The 19,422-nt window shown below is 44.2% G+C and overlaps 1 protein-coding gene across 2 annotated transcripts in view; it reads right to left on the bottom strand.

Moving 5' to 3' along the window:
- Positions 1–262: 262 nt before the first annotated feature.
- LRRTM4 (leucine rich repeat transmembrane neuronal 4) overlaps positions 263–19,422 on the bottom strand; it is a 224,037-nt gene continuing 204,877 nt past the window's right edge. For both annotated transcript variants that reach the window (XM_027782250.2, XM_027782251.2), the window contains one exon: positions 263–805. In XM_027782250.2, coding sequence (XP_027638051.1) covers positions 584–805 — 222 coding nt within the window. In that variant the 3' untranslated portion in view covers positions 263–583. The remainder of the gene's footprint in view (positions 806–19,422) is intronic.

Here is a 19,422-nt window from a genome sequence, read left to right as displayed (position 1 = left end):
AAAAAACAAACAAACAAACAAAAAACCCCCAACCAAAACCCAAACCCCCAAAAGAAAAAAAGAAAATATATATCTATCTTTCATTTCTTTAAAAAGAACAAAAATATTAAACAAATCTTTGAAGAGTAATAAACACTTAATAAGGAAACATGGCTGACCCACCCCACCCCAACCCCGGCCCTCCCCACCCTTTTTATTTTTACCTGTGGTTCTCCTTCCCTGGAACCGTGCAATGTAGAAAAATCAAATATACAAACAAAACTCTTAATCCATCCCTTTATGTAGCTAGAGTGAAATCTATTTTTTTTTTTTTAATAAGAACTTGACAATCTCTCTTTTAATATTTACATTGAGGAATTTGTTGGAAAGTTTAAAGCAAAGAAAATCCCGAAGTTCTCAGTGTGTACTGCAAGAGAGCATTTCCAGAGTCTGCGGAGTTTGCTTTATCCCCTTCCCTTTGTCTGTGTTGGAACATTTTGTAACTGGAATGGTAGATTTTAGTTTCTTGCCCTGGATTCTTCTGAGATGAAAGGTCCCTCAAAAGAGCTCCCCACTCCGCCCCCTGAAGCAGTCGTCTCCACCGTTAGTTTGGTATTCTCTCAATGTAAATGGCTGGAGCAGCCGAACGTGCGATTGTAGCTATGAAGCTGTGGTCTCGACTGAGTTCCAGGTTGGTCGTCTCAGCCTGCTCCCGGGACATGGCATCGTACCCCTTATTTACATGGAGAGGCTTATGAGCTTGGCAGTATCCGATCACCGGCTGGTCGTAACTGTAATAGGGTAAAGTCTTCATGTGGTGAGGAACCTGCAACAGAGAAAGAGAGATCAAAAAAAAAAAAAGAGAAACGTGTCAATAACGCGCTTCGTCGGGAGTTTGCACAGCATCTCTCGCCACGCAGCCTCCAGCCGGCGGGGGGCTCAGCACGCCCGCGCTCGTTGCACAGCTCTGGTGGCCAGGTAAACCTTCGGGGCTCCCACGGAGGCCCCTGCTGAACGCCCACCTACTCACGGCCTCATCCTGCCCCCTGCAGCGCGCCCAGCCGGAGCAGAGGGGCTGCGCTCCTGTTGGCGGCTGCGGGCAGCTTTCCAAAGCGCTCTGGCGTGCTGAGTTCTGACCTCTCTCGGATAACCCGGCTATGAAGGGTAAACTGGAAGCTGCTGGTAATACAAACCTTTAAAAAACTGGCTCTTCTTCCAGTTCTTTGAAAGGGGCTGAGCATTTCTACAGAACCCAGACCAGCCCAAGCATGTCAAAGGACTGGAAAAACCTGGCTGCCAGCATGCGTAGCTTTCGGCACAGCTGGAACATCTGTTTATTTCTCCTACGACAAAGCTGCTTGCCCAAGGTCATGATTTCCTGGGTTCTTTATCTTACAACCTCACCAAGAAGAGCACCATCAAAGCGGCTCAGCTGATGCTCGCTGGAGCTGGGCACATCCACACCTTGTAAAAACGGTCCTGCACCTGAAAAGTCTGCAAGGTTTATCCTGAATCCCATCTCTCTTCTTCATGTAAATACTCAGCAACTGCCAGTCCCCCACCTTCTTTTTTTTTTTTCCCCTCCATAAATGTTCTATGCTTGCAAATGTTAATCCTACAACTAAATATGATTTATGGCACAACATCAGATACAAATCTTTGCAGATAATTTTATCATCTGCAAGAGATGAGCTGATCAAGTAGAAAGAAATATGCTCTCAGGGAGAAAAACCCCACACACTGCAGGAGATACAGGCAAGAGTTTATTTAACGCTGCTAGAAAACCTGAGCTCATTATAGCCGGAGAGATCCTACACTAATTCAATCTTGTAACAAATGCCTTTTTATTTTCCATACCGAGCCTTCAGTGAAGACTACAGAGCTTTATTTATCACAAATTCATCACAAATTTCCATTGCATGGCACACTTCATCCAAAAAGGTATGAAAAAAGCAAAGGCATTAAGACTAATTACAAGTTTTGCAGGGTTAGATTTCCTCTTGCATTTGGATCTCCTCGGCAGCTAGATTCCTCCCCCTGCTCCTCTGCTTGCATGCTGGAGAGATCCCAAAACTCTTCCGCTAGATGGAACTCAGCTGAAAACGTCATTTTACGTGACGGTTGAATGGCAAGACTGCAGAAGACAAGCTGCTCGGTAGAATTTGATGGGACAACTGTGTTCACTTGTGGATCAAATTCAGCCACACTGCAAGAAACTCTAACTCCCTTTGGATACAGTAATATCTGCGCCAATTCCTATCAGGGCTGGAATTTGTCCTCAGCCTTTAAGGCAGCTCTTTATGATTCTATAAAAGCCAAGGACTGTTTGTGTTCTGGAGAGCTGAGAGATTGAGGTCCCGGCTTTACAGCAATAACACACAGTACATTAACCACCCGAGTCCTGTGTGCTGCACTGTCTGCTTGTTTTCTCCCCTTCTCCAAATAGGAGTCAAAAGGATGGGGACCTCAACAACATCCCGAAACGAGGCATTAACACGCTTCCTTTTCAACTGCTTCTCCATAGTTCTGTAGAATCTCTCGCTTGTTTTCACTTAAAAGTCAGGTTTGCCGATGCCTGAAATCATATTAGTAAGGGTCGCTCTGCCACGTGTGTGGAGGGAGGGCGGATATCAGTGTAAAAAATAAAATAAAATAAGTATATTGGGCAACGCAGGAGATTAAGGAGTTGCAGGCGAATTCATAGAAAGCATTTCTAGGATAATGAAGCCCAGCAATGGATTTGCACCTCCCTGTACTCAGTCCTGGCCCTCGTACTACTCTTCCTCTCCCGCTTTTGGGTGTTAGATCCCACTACGGGAATTAACAAAAAAAAAAAAAAAAAATCATGTCAAATGACTGTAGGAAGAATTACCCTTGAGTTACCTCCAGTACAGACTGCCTGAAGAAATGCCACCAGCTCCAAGTCAGTTCTCGTGATGCCCCTAGAATCAAGGTAACAACCGTCTGAGCAATTCCAAGACAGAACCTTCCTGATCAGACAGAAAGCCTCCAGAGGACTGTCCCCACAGACCCCAGTGGCCTTTACTTCCCTGAAAAACAACGCTGCATTGTCAGAAAGACACGTGGGATCAGTTTTTATTAACCGTGAAGCGACGGCACACGGAACACGGGCCCACAAAAGCTCCTGCAGGACACAGCTTTGGCTGCCGACGTGGAGGCACGACTGCACCACCGCTCACTCTGATGTGAGTAAGAGGGTGGAAAATACCGGTGACATCGCTCATTCTGAACAAAGCTGATACTGTTGTATTTTTTTCTCATTCAGAGATCAACAAAACATACTTAAGAACATCCAAGTTGTTGAAAACTAATTTTACAAGTCTTTTTGCTCCATGTTCTGATGTAACTTCTCTTCTATTTCATTATTGCTATGGAACTAATGCCTGAGATACTGAGAGATGCGACCTTAGACAAGTCATTTTATGAGCTGGAAAATGAGAAGATTAAGTCCTGCCCCTGCTTGCCCTTGGAGACTAGAGCTCTTTGAGGCAAGGGCTGTTTGTGCAGGGACTAAAACAACATGCCTGTAACCTAAGCTGGGGCTTTTCAGCTGCTGTGGCTTCCATGAGACAAAAAAGCAGGTGACTAGAGTGAAAAATATCCAAACAGGTCACTAAATACCTGAGCAAACAAATACAGCCTCTAGGATTCTGTCATTTCTAGCCCAAGGCCTGATCCACGGAAGACCCATCTTTCACTAGCTAGGAAGAGGGAGTAAGGCTGAGAACTCACCTGCCAGCAAAGGCAGAGCCAAGAACGAAACCGGGATCCTCTACCAGGGTGTCCTTCTTGTCTCCTCCGTGCCACTAACCACAGCCGTGTGTGCTACAAAATTCCTTACATTTAGTTTTGGAAGAAATTCAATTGTAAATGAAGATGAAGAGTTGCTCACATGGAAACACAAGAGACACAAACCCAAACTCTTTGCTTTCACATCATCTGCCATAACACCTGCCTCAGTTCTTGGCTTCGCGTGCTCCCTCACCGTTACGCGCCGCGACAGCACGGTCCGGTGCAGCGCGAGGAGCTCAGGGGTGGGACGCAGAGCACCAAGACGTTTAACAGCAGATGATGACTGTGCCTGTTCACAGCATTTTCTGAATAATTTCTGTGTTCATTTTTAAAAGCAACACTGCCCCGTCCTGACTTGGAGGTTTAGAACCGTACATCACCAAGAGAAGGATGCCCAGGGTCACTGATGCACGTGTGATGGATGTTTTGGGTTTAGCCCATGCACGGCACCAAGCAGGAGTGTCTTCTGCTCAGATGCCTTACATTAAGTGACCATGCTGTCTAACCACTGTTGCAAATAGTTGATCAAGTCAAGAATGAATCCGTGCTCTGAGGAAAGCCTTGACTCCGTAACACAACGAGTGTACCGCCTTACGAGCACTGTAAGGGTCCGGTGTGGGTTTTGGGCTAATGGGCTGGATTAATTAGTTAATGTTGATTTTTTAAGTCCACACCTCTGCAGATCTTCCCTCCAAATTTAATAAACATCGCATCTTAGCAGCCACACACTTCAAACCAAGGGTCCATTACAAGCAAAATGTACATAAATCCCCAGCTACAGAAGGAAGACAGAAGATGTAGCAGTGGAAATTTAAGAATGCAGATCTTCCTTTTCGCAGCTGAACTGACACTGGAGAGGGTAACAGCTCAGCAGCCTCACCACAGAACAACTCCCTTCAAACAAGCCGGACTAACTTGAGTTTACCTGAAATTCAGTGAAATTCCAACCTGCATTAAAAAGGTATTTCTCAGCATTCCCTGTCCACTTTTCCTCTGACATTCAGCAGTGACGTTCAGTTAAACACTCAGTTTTTTGTCAGCAGCTTTACTTACTCATGTCAGAAGTATTGGCAGGTAAATTACCTACCTTATTCTATACATTTCTGATTATTATTACACAATAAAGTTCTATTTAAAAAAATTCAGTGATAGGAATTCAGCTCGGACTTCTGCTTCTCATAGATGCAGCCATTAAACCCTAGATTTTTAGCAAAACATCGATAAAAATCCTTATTATGGAACTTGGAAAGTACATTATTGAGGATGTAACCTTACCATACAGCCACTGAATCTAGTGAGCTTTAAAGAATATTGGATTAGGGCCGAAATGAATTTCAGGTGACCTTATTTTGAAAAGACTTTTCTCTCTCTGCAGCCTCTCATGCCATTTAAATGCTTGCACATGCTCTTCATTCCCTAGCGCTGCCTCCTAACGGGACGCTTCAGACAACCTGAAATTCAGCCCTGAGATGAGCTCTGAGGTATGACACCTCTCCGTCAGGTAATTCCAAGAGAGTTTAAGAGAACGCCAAGTTTATACAGGCTGCAGCTCCTGCCCCAGTGTTTCCTTCTGCGCTTGGAGCAGCAAGCGGCGCAGTGAAGGCGAGCTGGGCATCAGACAGAGATTAACTCTCTGTCTCGTTCAGAATCACTTGCAGCTCACCGAGATCTAATCACTACCAGTTCCAGGTTGAAATAATGTCCTGGTAAACTGTTAAATCAAATTTTGGAAACACCGGTTTTCAGAACAGATCTATTTCGTGTTGGAAATGTGACGAGTTTTTTCTTTATGCTCAATTTTGAAGAAAGATCTCCCACCATTCTTTATCCTGCAGAGAAGGAAATTCTTTCCTGAGAAAAGCGAACGGCCATGGATGTCTCGGTGTCTCCACCCGAAATCTCAACAAGCAGACAGAAATGTAATAAATACAAGGACTGACCGACAATCCCACACGTTTTCTGGGGGGAAGTCCGCGGTGGGATGGAGCGCATTTTATTTTTTCCCCTGAAAGGGGAACGGTATGAAGGGCACAAACTGTCACAGGATTCTCAGACAAGTAACTGCTTTGGCAAGAACCTAAAACCTGGAGCCTGGCAATAGAAGTGACGTACTGTCAGAGAAGCAGGCTGTTTCAGCTGTCTCAGCCCGGGTACCTTGGCTTTACACATTCCTTGTTTAGACACGGCAGTTTATGTGTCTTCAGTTCTGTGCTTCTGTTTTTAAAGAGAGGGAACACTCTGTAAAACCACAGGCAGGCTCCATTCATCCTGACGGGAAATGTGACAGGACAACCACCGCTGTCTTGCAGCAGGCAAGTTCGCCTAAAATCCAAAAATGAAGCCTCAGCATTCTCGGGCAGGGGAACGCTATCTAGTTTCACATTTGCTGGTACTCCCTAATCCAGGTAAACTGATTTATGTGTAAGTACTTGCCTAGTTAATGATTACATGATTAAGTTACACGCAACTTTAGAAGTTGTCCACATGTAGTGGAAAATCAGAGTTACAGAATATGGAAGCTATGTTTTCTCATTAGTGCTAATATTTAGTCTCAGAACACCATGACTTCATTGCTGAATTAGCATCATAGCAGTTGATAAATCAAATTCAGGGTTCATTTTAAACCCTATCATAATTTAGAGTAAAAATAAGCAAGATATACTATCATAGCTTTACGATTAGTGAAGCACACAGCTTCACCTTAGAGATAGATTGATTAGGCCCATTAGGCAGATATAGCTGGTATAAACAATTTCAGTGGATTTCATGCTGCTGAAAAATCACAGTTAATAACCCTGGAACATCCCTTTGGAGTCGGCTCAGAAAAACATTCCTAGTCAGGAAAATGCAGAGACGCTTCCTATTGAACCCATTAAAAGGGACAAATGCAGATGCTGAAGTTAGTTCTGAAATAGGAACAGGTTTTCTTCTGTCTCCTATTGGAAAAGACACAAAAGTGCCGGGGTGTTTTTTAAAATTGGCCTTTTGTTCTGAAATTCATGGTTTCCTAAGGTAATTCTCATATTTGGGGAAACAAATGTATCTTATTTATTAAAGAAAAATCAGAACTCGATATCTGAGTGCTCTGTCATGAGGCGGTATGAGGTTTTTGTGAGTCCTGCTTGTACCGAGGTTGCCTGTGTGACATCTGAGCACTTCAGGAAAACTGTCAACTTGATGTTTATGTGAAGGTCTTAAAACTCTTTAATTAGCCCAGGTTTTCCAAGAGTTATAGATCCCACTGGGAACTTTGCCTGAGGTTGGTATGCCTACATCAGGCATGAAGTGATGAGCAAGAGTCTTTCGGTAGCTCGAATCGTAAGTGCAATTCCCACAATCCGTATCCTGCAGTTTCATATTCCAGTTTCTTCCCACTCCAGACAAAAACCACTTCTTTGCCTCCTCTATTTATTTCCTACCAAATCAGATTAATGGTTTATGCAGCTTCCCCAGGAGATGAGAAAGACAAGAAGGAAGCCTCAGCCTGTAGGTAAGGGTCCCACGCTGTCTGATCCCACTGCCCTGAAATCATTAGTATCACAACAAGAACTTCCAACTCTGTACCTACTAGTTTTCTCCGAAAAAAAAAGTGTTAAACATCTGCAGAGGGTTGACGTTCCCCAGGGATGTCTAGTATTGCCAGTTCATGATCTCCTGCACGCCTGTACACACACACACACACACAAACTGCACCTATGCCTCAAGTCAAAGTGCCATACAAAGCAAGAGTGTCTTCTAAATAAAGCACATCTCCTTTGAGTCACTTCCCTGCAGTCTTTTTTCCCTTGTCCTACGCTTATGCCCACCGTAACAGTCCTACAAACCCATCTTCTGAGCATCCTGCATCCTTTTAGACCTGGATCCCATCAGTCCAGCTGGAATTGTGGCGACTGCAGCATCCTGCCAGCCACTGAACTGCAGCTGCTGAACATGCTTTGGACCAAGCCGGACCGTGCGCTCAGCAGACCGCAGCTTCCTACTCCAAACAAGCAGTGAGCGGCCAGGACTGCTCCCACGACCAGATCCGAGGATTAAATCAAGGTCTTTAAAACCAAGCCTGAAATCTTTTGAAGGATGCAGGGGCTGGGCGCAGGACGGCTTCTTCAACATGCGGAACTGAAGTCTCCTCTTCATCAAAAATTAACCGGGAGATAAAGTGTTGTGGTTGGCAGGTCTCAGACCACGTCCTAGTAAAAAAAGCTGGTATCAGTGGAAATTTGGAGCCTAAATACTACAGCTGACAGGTGGGTCATTAATCTTACTCAATTCTTGTATTTCTGGCTGGGAAAATGGGATCCCAAAATTGACACCGACTATCAGCAGAGAAGTCTTAGTATGAAAAATGCAGAGAAACAACAGACAGGAGACACGGAGCAGAAAATAGTGCAGCCATCAGTTACTTCTGCATGTCCTATTAAAGGCCTATTTATAGTTCATAAAAAGTTAACTGATAATTAAGAACTACAGGAATTAAACAAACATCATTGTATTAGATGGGATTATCAGCATATCACCCTAATGAATTGTATGTCATATTAATAAGCAACTATTACATAGTCTCATATATGGGACTATATAATACTCCACAAAACTGATTGATTTCATATAAAACAAAGTTAATTAAAATAGATCTATTAATTTCTTATGTGGCATTAAAATATTCAACAACTCTTTAAACCATCTATAAACTACACAGGGTATAAAGACAGAATTTTATGATTTATCCAATCGCCCTTGCAGAGTGTATGTCACGTTTCAAAGTCCTATATAACCTCACCCTGTCAGTTCCACTCGCACTGTGAATTGGATTTCAAATCTCCCTTCCCTTCCCTACAGATAACCTCTTCATCCTTCTATCCAACCACGCAGACGCCTTTCCCTTTAAAACCGAACCTCTCGGTGGCCTGTTTAACTAAGTGTGCTTTTCTAGAAATCAGGAGAAAAATCATGCCCACCCCACTGCTCCCTCTATGGGCCGATTTGATCTTTCAATCAGTAAATGAAAAGGTTTCCCTAAAGGAAACTCCCAGAAAGAAGAGAGTCTTCTAAGCCTTGTTATTGTTCCTTGGGCAAAATATTTCTTTTAAATTGCTTTATCTGTTTTTTATGGAGTATCTGGCTCCTGACAAAAAGGCCCACTGATGAAAAACTTAAAGTGAGATTCACAGGAACCTTCGATTTTCCGCCGCAGAGGGCCAATAAAATAAACAAACTATCTAGATATTCTAATTGGAAAGCCATTAATATTGCTTTCAGTGCTATTAGGATAATTTCCTATAGAATTCAATAGGAAGAGAAGCCTGGTGGTTCAAGAAAGCTTTTACATTGCTTAGGGACAGAAGAGCAGTACTTCAAAGGCGTGCACTACGATGTGGTCGTTACGTATCCAGATGCAAACGAATCCCTTTGGGTGCCTCTCCGTATTTTTGGGTGTCTCCCAGTATCTTTGGGTGTCTACGCAGACATACCTTCAAAAATGTAGTCCCACTTAAGGCAACTCACCTTCCATTTACCGACTTGAAAAAGCTATATTCTCACCAGGAACGGCTGCTCTCTGTGCATTGCATTCAGAGCTGCAAAGCGCGGATCATTTGTACTTTATCTGTCGGGACAAGTCAGAGGTCCACCTAGCCAAGTCTCCGAGGGATCAAGAAGAAAGAGCAAAGCACAGGTCAACAATCCGGTAATAACTTCCACGGAGCATTCTCCTGACCTCCAACACTCCCAGCTTCAGTTAGCTTTCCGAACCGCCGGCGTTTCGGGCCTGAAACGCTACGGAGCTGGACCTTCCAATTTATTTAGGAGCCTGAAGCATCCTCACAGGCCCTCAGTCCAGTGTGGCATTTGGGAAACAAGAGCTCATTGCATCTGTCAAAAAAGAGTTACGACAATAAGGGAAAAGGTAGAGTTGTTCTTCCACTCAGTGATCATAAAGATGGCAACCTGCTCCATCCATTACTCAAAATAAATAAGTACAGTATTTAACATGAACATCTGATAATGTTGCTGCCACAGTGACAAATGAAGGCAGTGGAGAATGAGTGAAATAAGTCTTTGTCTCATATTAAAACACTGCCTTTTCATTAGATCTGCCTAGAATTTATAGCGTGCAAAAGAGCTATCCAGAAATTGATGGCGTCTTTAAAGATTTTTAAATACTATTTAAAGTTGCAGACGGATTCTGTACATCAAGAGACCAAAAATTTACTTCCTAAAGCTGGAGGAACGTGACTCAAATTGCACAGTATTTTGTCCTTAAGATGTAAGTAGGTATAAACAAGGCAACACGATGGCTTATGATTAAAACCACACTTGCGCTGGCAGGAAAGGGTACTGGCTGCCTTATTGGACTGATAAAAGAAATGCAAGTTTTTCCTTCTATGTTATCGAGTTATGCTATAGCCAAAAGGTTTTGGCTGGACTCAGAGGACAGCCTCAACCCATTTCTGATTAAAAAAATGCTTAGAGCCACATTTATGATTGGCGTTATTTCAATTTAATATGGCAATATTAAATATACAGAGAGTATCCAGCCCCTGCATCCCTGACAAGCGACAGCACGACAGGGGCCTTCTCCTCTGTCATCATTTAAAATCCAATGCTCAACATTATGGCGTTGACCTAACAGAGCAGATAATTTGATTACTTTTCAGTCATCTCAAGGCAATTTGAAGGGATTCTTCTTTAACAGAAAAGGGGTGCCAAAGAAAAGAATAACTGGCAGAAAAAAAATAGAAAATACGTGCTCGTGCTACTGTTGCTTCAGCTAATCTGAGGATCAGATGGTCTACAACAGACCATCAACATCCAGAGCTGTTGATGAGGAACATCTTAAACTAGAAGAACAGAAGCAAGCAAAGCATCATGACTGTAAGCTGAGCATGAGCTCAAGGAATTACTCATTTCTTCTGAGAAAACAGGGATAGAAATTCACTCCGGTGGGAGAGAAGAAAGAAACCGCTGGCACTACAGACCTTCTCGGACACGTGAGGGAGCTCCTATTATACTGAATGTCTCAGCAGGATTCTGTTCGTGTGAAATTACAAGATTTTAATTGCCTCCACTGTCTCCTAGCAGAGGAATCAGCGTGTACGGTGGCACAAACATACTGGCAAGAACATTAATCCAGTAGCAGAAGGGACAGCTTCTTCTGCTGATGTGCGTATGTCACTTCCATTAGCACTGATGGGAGCAGCGCGCCTACGCCGAGAGGAAACCGCAACCCCCCCAGTTTCCAAAAGGTACTGATACATGACTCATATTGGGGTGAGGATTTATATAACCACCATCTTCGCTGAAAGGTTAAGGAACAGCCTCTGCATCTTGCAGCACCATAAGTTAAGGTAGAGTGGTGCAGAGCTGGGGGGAAATGACTGGTTTAGGTTGAGGGAGAGAAAATAATTTAGGGATGAAGACGAAGAATTGGCAGGAGGGTGCCTAGCTGTGGGTGACATGCTGCTGGGTGCAGGAGGACCTGCTGTCAGGGCTCCTCGAAGGCAGTGGCTTCAAATCAGCAGAGGGTGGAGCGTGCCCTTGACCCTGGGGGACAGCCTGGCTTAGAAGAGACGGGGAATAAACCCACGGCTCTTTCCTCAGCTCCTCTGCCAAACCCGCTGAACACGCAAACCGTGGTGGGAGGGCAAGCTCAATGCCTTAACTGGCGTGCTAAGAGGTGATGCTGTTCAGCCCACCAGCTCCAAGGAAAATCTACCTACCTGAACCTCAGAGGCTACCCGCCTGCCTGGCTGAAAATATTTTACTAGTAAATATAGCCACGTAGTCTACCCCCCCATCTATGTCAAAACAAGACACTACACAGTAATATGAGGACTTTAACGCTCATAAAAAGCCTTGAGACTCCTGGATATGAATTGCTACAACTCACTGTATTCCTAAAGCCTCTCTTTGCCGTGACAGGGCAAGCATATTCTGCCGCTGCTCATCTACCAGCGTCTGACATGCAAAGGAGGGATGCAACAGCAGCATCGTTACCGCTTTCTGAACAGACTCTTGAAATGGCAAACGGGAAGAACAGAAAAGGCAGGGCAGGGACTTGCACAGTACACGCTGTTAGAAAATTAATAACAATCATGGGTTCATGCTTCAGTCACGTTCTATAGAATCTTTGTATATCAGAGATCAAGCAAGCAGAAAATTAATGCAAGACTGTCCAGTATTGCAGGCAAGGGCACCGCACAATGATAGCATTATTTTTTAATTCTCTACAGAAAACAAATGACTTTTTCATTCCTCTGGGCAAGTTTTATAATATGCAGGGAAATCATCAGTAAAGAGATACTCGGAGTCCTTGAGAAAACTGGATGGGACAGAAAATATTCTTGGCTTAGCAATCTCTGCTGCTTCAAAACCAAGCTGATCAATTCAATTATTCCATGAAAGCAAAAACAATGGAACTAATTACTGAGCAACAGTAGTTTAGTGACACTTCTAAAGCAGAAAGGAATGTCTGTGTGACATCAAAAAACCCCAACCCAACCCAAACAAGCCACATGCCAAATCCTCAAAACAGTTAGTGTAGAAAATGCAAGGGGAGTGCAGCAACTACAGAGAAATAAAACCTGAAACACCAGAAACTAAGCTTTAGTGGTCATCCCGCTGAGAACTGGCACGGAAATGACATGGTTGAGAGGGTTAAGAAGCAGAGGAAGGGACAGATGCTCCAAGCTCTCTCTCCTCCGTGGAGATGGCAATCAGCAAGTCATCTTAATTTGGTCCCATTTCTAAGCACGGGCAGAGAGCCGCTGCGGCCACAGGTTCAGGATGGCACAGCTTCGGGACCGCTCTGCGTCAGGATCGCCACTCTCCCCTCTCCAACAGCTGTCAGCTGGCAAGAGCCGAAGCTGTAATTACTGGCGAACAGATCGTGAGGCGTAAATCTGACCGAAGCCTGAGAGCAGCTCTGAAAAACAAGCGTTCAGCCACATCCCCACCAAGAGAAATCGAGCCTTGCCTCTCCAGCCGAGCGCTGGTGAATCCAGCCAGGAGAGGGCTGCAGAGCACACGGGCTGCGCTGCTCGCTGCACTGTACAGCCTGGCATTTCTGGAAAAGCCAAACAAAGCAGCCTCATCCCTATTCTGACGCAACGAACATTAATAAGCAGAAATAGTTGTTGCCCACTTGGCCCGTTTCTGCGCTTGAGCACAGCAGTAGCAACGCAGTGTAAATGAAAAGAACCAGGTTCAAAGAGTCTTGCTGGAAAATAAAATCTGCCCCGTGAGCTAGATCTTAAAAACCAAAGGAGCAGCTGTTAGAAATATCTGCAGCTCACATCAACAAGAGACAGCATGCTTGAACAATCCCTCAACCAGCCAAGGGTTTCCAGGCACTCCGATATTTTTTTCAACTTGTTCTGTTCGGGAAAGGTAACACCAGTCTGTCAGAAGAGATCAGCAAGAGGTTAGTAATTCAACTTTTCCAGAGCGCAGCATTGCTTTGGTGCGTTACTGGTGTGGTAGAACATGGGGCTGTAACTGTCAGCAGCCTTCTGCATGGGACCTTTCCCTTTGCTGGGTCCATACCAGTTGCAGCCACCTGGAACAAACACCCAATGCCCAGTTCATCCGTTGGGTCCAGGCTGTATTGTGACCTGATCCCTAACTACGCAAGGGTGAAACAGACTGGGGGAAGAAATACAGAGAGATAAATCAGCCTCTTCATCATTCCAAAATCTGTTGTTTATTTGCAGTGCCTAGAGGCCCCGACAAAAGCTGGAACTGCATGGTGGTAACCAACGCTCGTGCGTTTAGTAAGAGTCCTTGCCCTGAAGAGCTTGTACTCCAGACAGGCATGACAGATGAAGGGTGGGAGAAAGGAAAATAGCAAACAAGAAAAAGAACTCTTAAACTGATGCACAGATTGAGGGACAGATTTTTCTACGAGCTAAATACATGAATACAGATCTTTTATCCCTAAATGACTTCCCTCGTCATGTCGCCACTGTGCCTGTGTATATATTTGTAAGCGATGCAGCCCAGTATGAGCAAATCTGCAGAGCACAAGAGTTGGTGTTGAGTACACAGTGTCCACAACACAGACATTTCAGAGGATTTACATCTAACCAGCTCCAGTCTGGTCCCATAAACTCTCAGAGCAGATCCAGTTTAGCTTCACGTCAAAAGGATTCAGTCTCTCTTCTCTCTGACTGCTCTGGGATGTTAACCGAAACACATTGAGAGAGGACGATCTCGAGACCCATACCAAAAAAGAGATTCTGATCTGAACTAAAGCATCGATGTAAATACATCCTTGGGGGCCAGGGAAGTGATCCAGCTCTCCAGTGTCCCAAGACAGCACAACAGAATTCAAACCTCCCAGTTTAAAGGTGTGTTTGACTTTGACACCATAGTTTTAGATGACGCTACGAACCTCCATGCAAAGGGTTTGCCTGCTGCTACGTTTAAGAGCCCTCTTTACTTTTGTGCAGTTAATCCAAGATCAACAAAGCCTTTACAGAACTGAGCACTTGCAAAGGTGGATGCTTAAGCAGGTCATGCTGGGCTTCCTTCCAGAGGCAGCACACGGCGAGCTCACCGCATCCCAGCACACAAGAACAGCTCTTTGGCAGAACCCGTCTTGAATTGGGAGTTGCAGCCCAAAACACTGGTCGGGTGCTGAAGATAAACACTGTGCAAATCAGAGCCCTGCACGCATCTCTGGCGGTGCACGGTGGCTGCCATTGCCCTGAGGGCTGTTCAGACCCCTCCGTTCCTTTCCTGGCTCTTCACTCCAAACTAAAAAGAGAACAAAGGTGACATTGTGGCTCCAGGCCACAGCCTGTGTGCTTCTCTGGTGAAGAGACAGAAAGAGGAAGGCTGGAAAAAGTGATCCCACAGTAACTGCAGCAGGAAACAGAAGACTGTGGAAAAGACATTGGATTTCTCTTGCACTGAGATCTCTCTCTCGTGAGCAGAGAGCACACGTGAGAACACGCTCTGCATCGAGGGTTTCACTGCCATCAGTGAGCAGCGTGAAAATGTCCAATCAGCAGAAGGGGTCAGATCAAATGTTACTGCCCACAGGGTCTCTGGAAAGGAAATAAAATCAAAATATCTTCAAGAATGTTTTCATTCTCATCAGGGTGACTGGACAGGCTTCCTTAAACACAGAGCACACTGTTTAAAGATACACGCTCTTTGGTCTGTCCCAAAATGTGCGTGGAGGCAAATGAGGGAGAGCAATAGGTGTATGAAGATGAATGTGGAACGGAAGAAAGGCAATTTATCTCAATGATCTGAACTCTGTAAAAAAAGAGTAGAAAGCACTAGCTGTTCCTCCATATCCTTTAAGGCTACACGTTACGGTGTTTTTCTATCACTAACAGATTCACGAGATTATCGGGTATTTCAGGAGCCAAATGGTCACCCAGCCTCTTCACACCGGTGGAATGGTTTATGTTTGGCAATCACAAGTAATTCAGACTTGCACGATACAAGATTTACTCCATATGTATCTTCCACAAAGTAAACCCAGGACAATAATACTACTAAACCATGATTCACAGCACGGGCACTGCAGTCCCATCAGTGTTGACCCACCTAGGGCTTCGCAGAGTTTTTACACAGAGTGTGTTTCCAGGCTGCAACATTCGTAAGTCAAATCATGGTACCAGGGAGAACAAACATCAGTTGTTTGCCCTTGTACTGCACCTCTCATCCAAGGGCTCTGCAACCGTTACTCAGGTAAGTCCTGCGATGCTGCTTATGAGCAAATATTACCCTCACTTTATAGATAAATAAACAGAGGTCAAAGAACTCCCCCCCGAGGCAACCCAGAGACCGTAGGCAATACCTACATCGAAGGGTGTAACAGACTGATATCACTATTCCTACCGAAAAGACAAGGGAACAGACAAGAGTTGAAGCTGTTAGTCCTACACCAGGTAACTGGCTCTGGATGTTTGGTCTCTAAGGTAACTACTCCACCTGAGAGTTGGCTCCCAATTTAAGAACTAGTATCAGGTCTATCTAGAAACAACCGTAACAACTTGCTGGCCTTAATGCACCCCGTGCTTGCTTACTGCTACATTCTTCCAATAAAGCAAGTGACGGGTTTTCTACATTCATTAACTCTTTCGATGGAGTTTCTGGTCATTGTTTTTTACTGTTTTCTGGTGCTGTTTGGCTCACTTCTGCAAGCATGTTCCTTCCAGCCTCTTTCTGCCCTGGTGCATCTTGCCCGTGGCCTTCACTGAGAAAGGAAGGTTCCTGACGGTGTGACCTGTACGACCCACGCCGTGATGAGCTCTGACTCTTGGCAGCTCCGGCTGTTTGCTCAGCTCTCTGTGCCGGTTGTCAGGACTCAGCAGCAGGAGAACCGGTCTTGCTGCACATCCAGCATATTTGATATAGATGTTACAACATTCCTGAATAATTATTTCATATATTTAATATTTGAGTATTTCCCTAATCCATGAGCTGTCGACTGGACTTTCTGGCTAGGGCTAATGCTAATTAAATACTTAGATACATGGCTCTGTTGTGTGATACGGCCCCAATGCAGTCAATCGTAAGGACCACACTGACAAAAGTCTTTGCGGGGCACATTAAAAGGGGCTTTAGAAGTCTCAGCATCTTAAAACCTGGCCCCAGCATTGCAGATCAAGAGCCATTAAATCAATTAGAGATGGTCTTCCAATTCAGGAAAGCGAAACTATCATACTGTTTCTGCAGCCCAATATAGACAGGCTTTTATTTCATCTCCATCAAATCCAACTGGTTTCATCCTTTATCAAATCAACAGGACTTTCCTGTAAGGCACTGTAAGTGTTCTGGTGATTGACTCTTCCTTAACTACAGCCACACACAGTGCTTAGCAGAGCGGGGCTGTGATCCCAGTATGGCTTACGGCATCTGCCATAATTCACTAATAATCACAATACTTAACAGAAGGGACACAAACAATGGGGTCCTTGGGAAAAAAAATGAGTCCTTTGGGTGCCACCTCAGTTTAAATAACAAATACAGCCTTTTCTTTGGCCTGTGTGTTCTTCCACTCACATAAACAAAGCCAGGGGAAGGTTACCTAAATATCCATTAGCTCCCCAGTAATTGCTTTTTTTCCCCTCCCTATTCTTTACCCTGAAATAAAGTACATGGACTTGCATCAAAACACAAAAGCAATCAGAAAGACCAACACCTACAGCGATTATAACCAGTTATTCACTGCCTCAACACAATACTCACTGCTCCAAGGAAGAACCTCAGAGCCCCCATCTCCTTGTTATAAACAAGCTATCGAGGTAAGGCAAGGTACGGTGAATGATAGTAGTGCAAAGTACCGGTTGCCAGCCGGACAATGGTTGACATGGTTACCCTTTTCCTTTTTGTGCTACGGATATGTAGTAAGTTCAGCTTCAAAACCTTACTACAATATAACACAATGCAATGCAGCCTCTTCCCATTACCATGGAAGAAAAGAATGTGCCATTGACAGACTTCGGTGCCCTTTTAAAGCAGAACAGCTCTGACATCAAAGCTCCCAGCACTCCTCTGCAATAGTTATTCACTGTGTCTTTGTGGTCAGGAACTAAAACATTTTTATGAAGTTCTAAGGGGAAAAAATTATCTCCTGAAAATGAGTCTCTTGTAGTAAGTGCTGCAAATAATGAACAGCTGCACTGTTTCCTTTGGACGGTGAAACGAAGGAAATGCAGCCTTAATGTGCCTTTCAAGCAGGAATGGGTCAGTCTCCAAGATGTTTATTGGGCCTAATGGAAACATTCAGTTGTCAAAGGAAACATTAAAAAAAAATTGTCAGAGTTAGGTAGGATGCATTATTTAAACACATATTTATCTATCAGAAAGAAAACAGCTGCACATTAGAGGGGAGTGTGATCAACCATGGCTCAATTGTAGCCTCAACCATATGGTTTTTGTCTGACAAATCAGGGGACTACCTTCTCCCCTCCCTCCCCTTTCCCTTTTGCAAGTGGGGGCTAGGTATCACAATACGAAAGGAAAATAATAAAGTACATATATCCTCACAAAATGTCCTTTCATTGAGGGCTCTGCTGCCACTCGTTGACATAAATGACAGCTCGCTCAGCGTACCTGATGCAGTCTGGATTTGTACACTAGCGGCATGGTGACAGCTCCTGCACTCAGACTCGGCTCAAAGGCTGACAGTCGGTCCCTTCAATCCCGTTATCCTTCAATCTACTTGTAGAGGGAGTGGTCTTCATCCTTTTCCTTCGATACCAAGCTGGTAGATATTTCTTTCCAAAACCCTTGGTTTCCAGGTCATTTCTACAGCCTTCTGTAACAGCACGCCACACCTGGCCTGCTCTACAAATATTAATGCTCCACTACTTTTTTTTTTTTTTTTTTCTATATATGTCACCCATGATAGTCTGGGGGTAAAAAACCCACTCAAATCATACTGCAACCTAAGCCTACTACTTTTTTTTTTTTTTTTTTACAGAATCAAATAATAATTTATGTTCCCTTGGTGATATATACAGTTGCTAGAACTGTACGAATTTGGGGGATAAAAGTTTACAACGCAACAAAATAATAAACATTAGAAGCTGACACAAATTTAGGATGGAAGAGAACCAAATGATCTGCATGCATAAAACACCTGACTGCTCTTCCAAGCACTCCCAGCCAAACTCTTATTAGTGCAGACTAAATACTACACAGACGTGCTACCACAAAAGTGCAACAGGTAGAAACTAAAGACAAATGTACGGCAAAGCCTGTTTGGTTCGGTTTTGGCTGAAGACCGAAGGAGGGAAGGGAAAGTTAATCATTAACCACCACTTATTCCTGTACATCCATGCCATTGCCCAGCTTCTCGGAGTCGTGGTTGCTTTGGTATGAAACACTGTTTTGATCAAGCTCAAAAAGATGCCAGATCTGGTGCCCGTAGCACGGAGGCTGCCACACCGGCGCTCTGATCCTAGCCTGAGACTTTGAGGAGCTTGGGTAATACAAAACAATTAATTCTGGTCCTGTTGACGACTAATAGGACCTTTGCGATCGATGTGGCTGGCTGCAGGATGCCCTCTCAGGCAAGAAAGAGGAACAAATTACTTTCCCCTTTCCTTTTTACAGAAATCAGACCTTTCAAGTAGTGGTAAACACAATTATCAAGCCACAGTATCCTTTCTGTTCTGACAAGTTGTACTTTACCTGACCCAGAGGTGAGGCAAGGTCCTCATTCTGCAACCCTGCAACCTTCATGCTTTCCTGAACGTGAATATCCATTTGACAAGCAACCTTAATGATGGGACACAACAGAAACTTCTCCCCTCCTGTGCACACGCTCTCAGAAGCAAGCATTAATTGTAAATGCATTTTGTATAAAAACAAATGGCCGCAAAACACATTCAGGGGAAACCTTGTCCCATTCAACGGACACTGTGAAAACAAACTGCTGCAAATCCCTATCCCTGACCCTCCCTTTGTATCTGTGCTTACCCGAGACTGAGAGTGTAGATATGCTAATTTCATTAGCACAGTTACAGAATCATTATTCTGTTGTCTAGAAAACTAACTCCACAGCAATTTTAGCCTGTGCTGGATTATTCTGACTAAATAAGCCTCTAGCTCAATCTAAACTGTACACAGAGTCCCTAGCAAGATTATGACTCTATTTTCTTAAACCCT

Source organism: Falco peregrinus, chromosome 17 (genome assembly GCF_023634155.1).
Source record: "Falco peregrinus isolate bFalPer1 chromosome 17, bFalPer1.pri, whole genome shotgun sequence".
Classification (NCBI taxonomy): domain Eukaryota; kingdom Metazoa; phylum Chordata; class Aves; order Falconiformes; family Falconidae; genus Falco; species Falco peregrinus.
Note: the sequence above shows the minus strand (reverse complement) of the source record. Positions and strands in the feature narration are given on the sequence as shown.